We start from the raw sequence: 10,593 nt of genomic DNA, 5'->3' as shown, positions 1-10,593 counted from the left end.
TTCGACAGATGAAGAAGGAGTTGACGATGTCTATGAGAGCTAGGCACGTATTCCCAGTATGTCATGACTTGGGCCATGCGAACGCTTTCGTCTGAAATAATTCCGCTGTGTGATTGTTGATCTCCTGCCATTGAGGCTCTTATGTAAGTATAGGTCATGTGACCTGTTGCAACCTTTTTATTCAGTACTGTAATGGATGATGTATTTGATACCAGTTCAGTTATGCTTTCACGACACACTCATCATGGGATCGTGAATGTGTATGCATAACGGGTCTTTCAGACAGCTAGTCCGGGGCCCCACATTGCTTCTTTGTCAAAATTGTGAATTCGTCTTTCTCAATATTGTGTGTCACCATGGCATTGCCAACAACATATCCAATTTATATGGGTATCTAATCTCTCAAATAGAACATCGTGGACAACAGGCTGGTGGCGAGGAGCGGACGTCAGGGGACCTTGGTGTCGTCGGTGTTCCGGCAGTGGAGGCTCCCGAAGCGTGTCCTAGATGCTTGGTTTGTTGATGACAGGTCGACCATGGTACCTCAGTGTGGTGTGGTTGTGATTTCAGATGAAAGTCGAGCGTTTCGGCGCCAGCAATGATGGCGCATGCGGGTGTCGATCATGTCCCCTTCGGGGCGTCTTTGGGGTCCTCCCCTACCAGGGCTTCGGATGAAAACCTTTGACCGTTCGGTCTCGGTGATGGCGTCGCTTAGCGTCGTTACCCTCTTGAGGGCGTTGTCGTGGATCCAAGGTTACACTTGGTCACAGCTCCTTGTCATCGACGGGCAAGTTCAGATCCTGTCTTGAAGCCCCTCGATGTTGGTATGTGGGATGATAAGAGCAACTCTAACAAAGCCCGTAAATGCTGCTGGAACTGAATTTTTTCGGCGAATATACGGGTTCGGGCCGGATATCCGCATAGAGTAGAGCCTAAATCGGCAGCCCGGCCCGAAAAAATTTCTCGAGGGCCCGAGAAACTGAGCCCGCAGCCCCTATTTATACGGGCCACAAAGGGGAGCTCGATTCTACTCCCCTCCGTTGCTTTCCGCCGCTCCGCCGTCTGCTGCTTCCACTTCCGACGAGCAATCCGATCCAAGCCGCCGCCGGATCCGCTCTTCCGCGAACTCCACCGCGACTGCATGGCTGGCGATGGCATCTGTGGGAGGGGAGGCGGGCAGATTGGCGGTAGCAACTCGCCGCTGCGCTCGCGTCTTCAGCTCGGAGGCGGAGCGGCGGAAGTGGAACCGCTCCGAGGGCGCGCGGAAGCGGAGCGCGCGGCAGTGGACCAATTGGGGTCTGATGCCGCCGGGGAAGCTCGCCTGCTACGCCAATAACGGCGAGGGATCTTCCTCCGACGCGTCGGGCCGGACCCTAGCGTCGCCCGTCGACAACATCAACGTAGAGGCCCCGTTAGGGCCGAATTTTAGTCGTTGTTAGGTTGCATGGCGGAGGAACATCTATATGTGATGTCTATTTTATGATTGCAATGTAATTTATGCAATTATGAACTTTCAATTTCAGTTTGGAACTTGTTTGCGATGAACAATTCTCCCGCTACATTTAAATTACAATTTTTTTGGTTCCTAATTCTCACATTTTTCGGGAGACTGAACTCGGGTTTTTCAGTTCGTGCGTTTACGAGCTCTGTTAGAGATACTCTAGGAGCATCTCCAACCGCGTCCCCCAAAGCGATTCCAAAACAACGCCGGATTTATCGTTTGGGGGACGTGATTTCTTCGTGCCGCGTTTGGGGGACGTCGCTCCGCAGCCGCGTCTCCCAAACAGAATTTGAGACTTTTAAAATTTAAGCGAAAACAGTTGAATTCATTCAAACTTACTATATATTACATAGATTCGGTCGAAATTCGATGAAATTTAAAGTAAACCCTAATCTAGTAGTACTTGTGGCGGCCAGAGGGGTCGTAGTGTTGGTGGAAGTTATACATGTCGTCGACAACGTCCTGCTTGCAACGCTCGTCGGGCTCGTCCTTCACCGCGCCACTTGGCCCAGCTTCGCCGTCGTTGGTGAGGTCGACGAGTGGCACCCCAGCGTCGCAGATGGACATGGCGATCGCCGCGTCGAGGTCTCCCCTCTAGGCATCCTTGTCGTTCAATGATGCCATGAACGCTACGCGGAAGCCTGGGTAGTTCTCGGGGTCGTCGCTGCTAGCGATGGGCACTGCCGCCGCTCGTACTCCGCCAACTGAGTGTCCTTCGCAGCTTCCTCGTCGTCCTGCTCCTCCTTCACCTCCAGCTTCGGGACGAGGAGGGTGCCGCCGGCGCGCCTATGCTGCTGCCGCGCTGGTTCGCGGATGGTGACGCTGCTGCCGCCGCGCGTCCTACTCACCGGCGGCGTCGCGTACTCCGGCTCTTCCTTCACCTCGCGCTTCGGCACGTTGTGCGGGGTGGCGCGGTGCGAGGAAGGCATCGATCGCGCCGGCCCCAAGGAAGACGAGTTCGAGGAGGACGAGTACATCCTCCTAGGCTGCCAGCGCGCTGCGGCCAAAGGAGATGGTGGCGGCGAAGGCAGCATCTCCAGCCTTGGGGCACCGTTGTGGATGCCGTTGACGACATTCGGGAGGGTACGCCCGGGAAAGCCCCAGAAACGGAGGTGCCCCTCCCTGATCCAAGTGTTCCTCCGCCCCGACGAGGTCATCGGTGCTGCTCATCTCGGCGTCGTGCTGCGCCTGGAAGAAGTGCGCCCACTAGTCGTCGTTACCGGTGGGGGCCCAGGTGGGATCGGCCCGCTCCTCGGTGCTGAGGCGAGCACGCTGGGTCCTGATCGCGTCCCTCCAGCGTTCGGTTCCCGCCGCCGCCGGCGGCGGGACGCTGACCCCGTTGACGGCCATCCTCCACCCGCCGCTGTTTGGCAGACGCATGTCCGTCGGGACAGGGTACCGCGTGCGGTACAATGCTCACGCCTCCACCACCGTGAGGCTGCCGCGAGGACGTTTTTGCGGGAGGACGACATTGCCGCTGAGGAAGGAGGTGCGGCGAGATCGGAAGCGGCGAGATTGGAATGGGGAAGAAATGAGAGGCACTCTTTATTGTATATCGGCGACAATCGAGACGGTGCCGGAACCGTATTGGGTCACGTCGGATAGAAAAGACTTTTGAAGCGTCGTGGCTGGGAACGAAAAAATGCCCGGCGCACGTCTCATAGCTTTGGGGTCGCTTTTGGGTATGCCCTAATGTGGCATATTCAGTCTTCTATCTTATTCACACGTGACTGCGGATTTCTTGAGACCGAATCGCATGTGAGCCCGGTAGGGTTTAGGGTTCATCGCTCCCGCCCCTCGCCCTCGCCCCTAGCCCGTCGGCGCCACCAGCGCGTAGCTCGCCGGCGCCGCCGCCCTCACCGCCGCTCCCGCCAATCGCCGCTCCCGACCAGCGACTGGAAAAACAGCACGGACCGGCGACGCCGCGCTCGCTCGTCGGAGCCGCCCCTCGCCGCCGCCGGTTGATAGCTCCGCCGTTCGACGACCGCCGCTATAAATCTCCAAACAAGGACACCAAGGGAAGCCGCGGATTTCAGCCTCACTTCAGCCTTCAACGCGGGTGCCATGGGGGTGAGTTCATTGTGCTTCCTATTACTCTAGATGTTCTGTTCTCGGATTGAACCCTTCCTCTAACCAAAGTTGTTTCTATAAACCTGGATCCTGCTTACGGGGGAAAATAATTCAAGTTTGTATCTCTTGGACGACAATAACTCTGAGGCTGAATCAAAAATTGCTTATTCTTAATTGCAATGTTTTGATTGTGAAAAAATTATCGTCAATTCTCTACCTCTTGTACTACCTAAAATTTACAGCTTTACGATTGTATATGTAAATTGCAACTCCGAAGCAGAATCAAAAATTGCTTGTTTCTTAATTACATAGTTTTGATTGGGGAAAAGTATCGTCAAGTCTGTACCTCTTGACCTCTTGTACTACATCGAAGAATACATCTTTGTGATTGAATAGAAATTGCATCTCCGAGGATATCAAAATTGCATCTTTGTGACTAGTGTGAAACTAACTCTAATTTGTCTCCATGCCAAATGCAGAAACACAATAGTAGACAAGTTCTTCTGAGGCCTTGGCAGATCAACGCTGGAGCCATGGGGGTGAGTTCCTGGTCCTTTCTTTTTCCCCTCTAGATCTCCAGTCGAAGTTACTTCATTAAAACTTGAACTTAGTTACGTCATAATTACAAGTTTGTATCTTCTGGACTACTTAGAAATCACATTTGTATGAAAATTGCATCTTGGAGAATCGAGACTGAGTCAAATTTGCTTCTTTCATAATTGTATTTTTTTGTTTGGAAAAACATGTCAAGCTTATATCTCTTGTGCTACATCAAGCTTGCAACTTTGTGACTAGTGTGAGAACAACTCTTATTTGTCTCAATGCTGAATGCAGAAAAAAGGCAACAGAGATGATAGGCTCAGCACATTGCCTGATGACATTCTGGTCAACATTCTTGACCGACTCAATGTCCCTGAAGCTGCAAGAACCAGCATCCTTTCTAAACGGTGGATTCGGCTCTCCTCCGAGCTCTCTCATCTTATAATAAATGCTAAGGACTTCGTGCCTGAGGGTTTGTCAAACGCCAATGTATCTGTTGATGACTTGGTTCAGATGAATGCTGCTGCTGCCCAAGTGACAAAGAGCATGCTGACACGCAGAGTTCCAGGCAAACACACCATCAGCCTCCTGTCGACGACGTTCTACTTGAGAGATGCTGTCCCCATATCCATCGGACATGCTGTTGGCAATGCTATGGCGACACACAAGATTGAGAAAGCCGAATTCACTGTTTTGACAGAGAAAGGACGCCGGCAAGTTACTGTTGATGATATTACGAACTATGGGGCACAGTTCCTGTCGTTTTTTAACGAGTGTCAGGTTGCATTTTCTGGTCTGACACGGCTCTACCTGGAGAATTTGAAATTTTCTGAATCTGGCATGCTCTCCAGTATCCTTGTCACTTGTAAGAAGCTGACATATTTAGGTTTTCTCAATTGCAAGACAGATAATTGCATGACAGTCAAAGTTGAGCATGCTCAACTCACCGAGCTCAGTTTTGAGAGTTGCCGTTTTGGCAAAGTTGAACTCAAGTGGCTCCCGAGACTCACTCGAATAAAATTTGCGTTTTGGATGACGTACAAAAACTTGCCACTGTCATTTGGTCATGTCCCGTTGCTCGAGGCTGTGACCCTTGCAACTATTGCTCTTAGTTGGCATGAAATGGTCGAGTTGAGCACTTTACTTTTTGAGACCTCTGTACGAGAGCTGCACTTGGGGTTTAGATATGAAAAGGTAACTCAGGGATGATTGCTCTGTTCCTGCGTCAGTTGGTCTTGCTTCGCTTGGTTCTCTACTCATCCTATCACGTCCTTATTATTTATGCAGATTTGGCTCCAACCAGAGTGTCTAACCAGAAGGGTGGCGTATGCGTTCCACCAACTGAGGATTGTCAATCTAGATACCATTCCTGAAGGGTATGATCTCACGTGGACAATGTTCATTCTGGAAGCGGCAGCATTGCTGGAGGAGTTCTGCATGACGGTATGCTCACACCTAAAGTTTGTTCTATTGCTTTCTGTTCGACACCTGTGGTTTCACTTGGGGTACATATGTCTGTGGCAAAACCAACCTGTTCCATTTACTCCTGTCCTATGGGTTGAATGCAGGTAATGGATCACCCATGTGAAATGAAAATGGATAAGGAGGAGAGGAGCCAAGGCTTGTATAGCGAGAAGAAGGGCGTAGAGTGGGAATCACCTACATCGAATTTCAGGCACTACCATCTTACCAAGCTCATCATCTTCTGCTTTGAATCTTGCATGATCAGCCATGTCAGGCGTGTGATGAAAGCAGCGGTGAATCTAAATGATGTGTACCTGTATGGTAGACTTAAATGTCGGCGGTGCCGACTCCTGAAACCTCTGAAGCCGACTACGTTTCCGTCATCGAAGAAGCATAGGTGCTCGATGAGGAACCTCCTGACCCAGGACATTCAGTCACGTGCCAGGATTCGATTTCTTAGCTCTGATGAAATTCACGCTGATCATGCTGCAATGATACTGAACTAGTGTTTTCGTTACAAGATAGCTGAAGGCTTTTCAGGAAGTTTGTTTAATTAAGGGGCCCAGTCCTTGTACTCCATAACTTGTCTTCTTGTTTGATTTTTCTTTTATGTCTGCAGTGCCTTGTTTAATCAAAACCAGTTGTACTGTAAAAAAATTTATGTCTCTATTGCGAATCATTCCATGAATAAATCCTGTTGCACTGTAAGTAAATTTGGGTCGAACAAGGTTGTAGCCAACAACACAGGAGCAGTATTTAATTTAGAGTAGAAACTGTTAGGATTTAATTAACCGTTGGAACATAGTGACATTCAAGGTAATCAGACCCACACTTTTCTCCCAAGTAGCAGTATCTGCTGATCAAGATTTTATATTGGGTAGACGAAGGATGTCTGCAGATACAGCAGCTGCGCGCGCAGCATTGCAACGAGCGATGACAGTGTCATGCCCGTACTTGGACAGTTGGACCTAGCTGGGACTGGTGTGTCTGCTTGTGTTCTTCTCGGCATCTTCTTCTTCTTCTTCTTCCCCAAGGTGTGAGCACCTGCACGTCCCGGCGATCACCGGTTGCAACGGTGAGGTCCAAGTACGGACACAGCAGCTCTGCACCATTTTTTTCAGGGGAAAGCTCTGCAAACTGCAGCTGCATATACACAAACAGACAGCAAGCGCGCGTTGGGCTTGGCCTTAGCCCATAGCAGGCTGCACATGTACTCCATAATGGTCATTCCAATTTCCAACGACGCCGCCCCCTAGTTAGACAGGCGAAAGAGGCTGTACACCGGAGTTGCGCCGCCGCCGGCCGTGCCCCGAGCAGCTTCCTCCTCGCGCCATCGCAACCCAAGCGGTCCTCGTATGAGGATCGAGTGGTGTTACAGTAGATTCGCCCAAATAAGCAGCTTTTTTTTAGCTGCAATCCTTTGGGAGCGGCAGTCGGAGGAGCAGTTAGCAATCAAAGTTTTAAACGAGCTGCAGTCCGACACTAATCCTGCTACGGTTTAGATTTTACAAGGAGTCCAAATCCTTCTCGATTTCAATCTCTGAGTTGGCACCAACCAACCAGCTATAAATCTCCGAGACACCGGGGAAGCCAGGGATTCCCAGGATATCAGTTTTCAGAGGAGGCCAGCAACTCGTGTGAGCCGCAGAACCCTAGCCGCTGTAATCAGATTTCGGACGAGAGCATTAGGGCATCTCCAACCGGGCGATCCAAACGGACGCGCTGGGCCGTCCGTTTTGGACCGTTTGCGTGGCCGAGCGGACGCGCGGACGGAGCCCCGCGTCCGCGCGTCCGTTTGGGTCGAGTGCTGCGCCCAACGCGGCAGATTTGGGTCGCGGCGCCCTATGGTATGTTTTTCTTGTAAATTCACTAGAAAAACGTAAAAAATATTATATAAAATATATAAAATAGTTCAAATGCTCAAAATGTATTACACATTACATAGTCCATGTAATCAAGGATAAAGTATTATTCAAATAAAATGAAAAAACGATACAAATGCTCTAGGCTTCAGGATTTCCTTCCTCATTGTTGTTTACAGCATTGTTGCCTACATGGTGCCACATGTGCTCGACCAAATCAGCCTGAAGCTGGTTGTGTACAGCTACATCTCGAATTTCATGGTGCGCATGAAGAATGTCCTGGAATGATGCTGGAGCACCTTGAGGAGTAACCAACTCTCCTTGGCCTTCCCAGTCATTATCAAAGAGTGAATCATCCCGCTCTACCTCAACAATCATGTTATGCATGATTACACAAGCGGTCATCACTTCCCACAGAGTTTGCACACCCCAGGCTCTGGCAGGGTGTCTGACGATAGCCCAACGAGCTTGGAGGATGCCAAACGCCCGCTCGACATCTTTCCGGGCTGCCTCCTGCTCTTTGGCAAACCTTGCCTCCTGCTCTGAGTTGGGGTTTCGGATTGTCTTCACGAGTGTAGCCCAAGGTGGATAGATACCATCAGCAAGGTAGTACCCCTTGGTGTAGTGGTGGCCATTGATCTCAAAATCCACATCAGGGGACTTACCGTACGCTAGCCTATCAAACACCGGAGAGCGCTGCAACACATTGATGTCATTGTGCGAGCCAGCCAGTCCGAAGAATGAGTGCCAAATCCATGTGTCATGGGAAGCAACAGCTTCAAGAATGACTGTGCACCCCTCAGAATGGCCGTTGTATGCCCCCTGCCAACCAAAGGGGCAGTTCTTCCACTCCCAGTGCATGCAGTCTATGCTGCCAAGCATCCCAGGAAAACCCCTGGAAGCGTTGATCGACAACAGACGAGCTGTGTCCTCTGCATTAGGTTGCCGGAGGTACTGTTCTCCGAACGAATCGATCACTGCTCTGCAGAACCTGTACATCGATTCCAAGCCGGTTGACTCACTCATGCAGTCATGCGTGTGTACTCATCTATGAAATCACCGGCAACGCCATATGCGAGCATCCTAATCGCTGCCGTGCATTTCTGGTACGAAGAGAGGCCTACCTTGCCAATTGCATCCACTTTCGCACAGAAGTAGTCGTCGTAGATCTTGACGCCATCCATTATCCGGCGGAACAGCGGCCTGGTCATCCGAAAACGACGGCGAAACAAGTACGGCACGAACAATGGATTGGGTTGGAAGTAGTCGTTGTAGAGCTGGTCGTGGCCGCGTTCTCGGTCCAAGGCGGCCGCGCGCCCCGGCAAGGACCCCCGGTACACGGGGATTTGCGAGACAATGTGCTCGTGGATGAGCATCGCAACATCCGTGAAAAAATCGTCGTCGGACTCCTCTTCTGACGACGTGTCGATGAAGTTTTTGAAGTAGTATTCGTCGTCGCTGTCCACCATGATCTGAAAAGGGACACATTTTAGTTTGAGCATTTGAACGAACACCTCGCAGGCGGAGGCGATCCAAATGCTTCTGTAGGGACCTGCAGGCATGGCCGTCTCAGCCGACTTGCGGTCTGGAAACACGGTGCAGGAGAGCTCACCTCCGGCGGAAACGGCGCAGCTGCGAACGGCGGGAGGTGTCGCGACGGTGAGAGGACAACAGCGCCGGCGGCGGCGTCCTCCGACTCTGCTACGACGCGGCGAAAGCAGCGCCGGACCTCGACCTATGCTTCCGCCCCGCTTGCCGGCGTCTCGACGACGATGGCCGGCGTCGACGCGCTCCCAAATCGCCGGTCCGTGGGTGGCGGTGGAGCGGTGGGGAGATGTGTGCGACAGGCTTGTGTTTTGGGAGGCAGACAGCCGGGCCAGGGGCGGACAAGGGAAGGACGCGAGCGACCAGCCTTTCGCGTCCGCGTTCACGCAAACTCGTCCAAGATTTGGGCTGGGTTTGGGTCGTGCCGGACGCCGCGGCCATCCGCTTTTGCGGTGCGTCCCCGCGTTGGGCCGGGTTTTTGTCCGGCTGAACCCATCCGGACGCGCGGGCGCGGAATGGGTCGCCCGGTTGGAGATGCCCTTAATGGGCAAGTCATCCGGCAAAGCTAAACGATGGATATGCGTAGCGGTGAGTTCCTTGTCCTCTTTATACTTTTTTTCCTCCGCTGGATTGTAAGTACTCCGGGTTGTGAGTTCTCCTCTTTCGGAGGATTATATGTTTGCATTTGGTGTAATAAATATATCAAAATTACATACATCTTTGCGAAGATTATAAAAATATGTATCGTTGTTTCTGGAATCAATTGCATCCTTCAGTTGAAAACTATAAACCATAGCAGCAATCCATCTCTATTTTTGGAAAATATCAAAATTACTCGTCTTTAAGAGATGAACTCTCATTTATTTCCATGCCAAATGCAGAAATATGGAGAGGATCGGCTGAGCAAGTTGCCTGATGATGATATTCTTCTCACCATTGTCGAACGACTTGATATTGCCGATGCCGCACGAACCAGCATATTCTCCACACGGTGGTGTTAGAGTTGTATAGTCCATTTTCTTGTATTTCCCAGTGTATGAGGGGCTTATCTGCACATTGTAACACATGTACATGTACTAGCCTATGGCCCTCTGCGAATATCAGTTGCCATTTCCTAACATGGTATCAGAGCTTAGGTTTAGCTTCCCTTGCACGTAGCAACTCCGTGCTGCCGCCGACGATCTTTCCGGTGAGCTCTTCGGCCTGCTCCTATCTTGGCCTGCTTCTTCTTCGTCTCCGACCGGCCCTCTCCCGGTCGACCTCATAACCTTTTCTCTGGCAGTTCCTGTCCGGGCAGCAGCTCACACCGGCAAGCTCCGATCCGGTCAGCACCGGCCGGATCCGTCTCCGGTGAGTCCCGATCCGGCCAGCACCGGCCGCCCACCTGCCGCCGGCCGCCCGTCTCCGGGGAAGCCAAGCACCGGCCTGACCTCGTCGCTGGCCGGCTCGCCCCGGCCTGCACCGGCTCCCGCCGCCCCGGCCGGCCCCGCCTGCCGCCGGTTGCCCGCCCGCTGCTGGCCCGGCCTGCCTCTTCTCGTGAGAGGCTGCTCGATCCCAGCGTGAACAAGGAGTTGACCAGCCAGATCCAAAAAAAAAGGCATCCTCTTCTTC

The 10,593-nt window shown here is 51.9% G+C and overlaps 1 protein-coding gene and 1 pseudogene across 1 annotated transcript; one reads left to right on the top strand and one right to left on the bottom strand.

The window, feature by feature from the left end:
* The first annotated feature begins 3,258 nt into the window (after window positions 1–3,258).
* LOC127305537 (uncharacterized) lies at window positions 3,259–6,267 on the top strand. Its single transcript, XM_051336010.2, has 5 exons — window positions 3,259–3,571; window positions 4,051–4,110; window positions 4,406–5,305; window positions 5,399–5,554; window positions 5,680–6,267. The coding sequence occupies exons 1-5, from the start codon at window positions 3,566–3,568 to the stop codon at window positions 6,079–6,081; spliced, it is 1,524 nt and encodes a 507-aa protein (XP_051191970.1). The 5' UTR covers window positions 3,259–3,565; the 3' UTR covers window positions 6,082–6,267.
* Window positions 6,268–7,578: 1,311 nt separating this feature from the next.
* On the bottom strand, window positions 7,579–8,999 carry LOC139832736 (uncharacterized; annotated as a pseudogene).
* Window positions 9,000–10,593: the final 1,594 nt, after the last annotated feature.

The sequence above is a fragment of the Lolium perenne genome, chromosome 6, assembly GCF_019359855.2.
Source record: "Lolium perenne isolate Kyuss_39 chromosome 6, Kyuss_2.0, whole genome shotgun sequence".
NCBI lineage: Eukaryota > Viridiplantae > Streptophyta > Magnoliopsida > Poales > Poaceae > Lolium > Lolium perenne.
Note: the sequence above shows the minus strand (reverse complement) of the source record. Positions and strands in the feature narration are given on the sequence as shown.

What these genes read in the sequence shown, in the direction of transcription:
- LOC127305537 (XM_051336010.2), top strand. An exon ending in TCAACGCTGGAGCCATGGGG is followed by an intron (nt 4,111 to 4,405) that starts GTGAGTTCCTGG and finishes TGCTGAATGCAG; the next exon opens with AAAAAAGGCAACAGAGATGA. An exon ending in TGGGGTTTAGATATGAAAAG is followed by an intron (nt 5,306 to 5,398) that starts GTAACTCAGGGA and finishes TTATTTATGCAG; the next exon opens with ATTTGGCTCCAACCAGAGTG.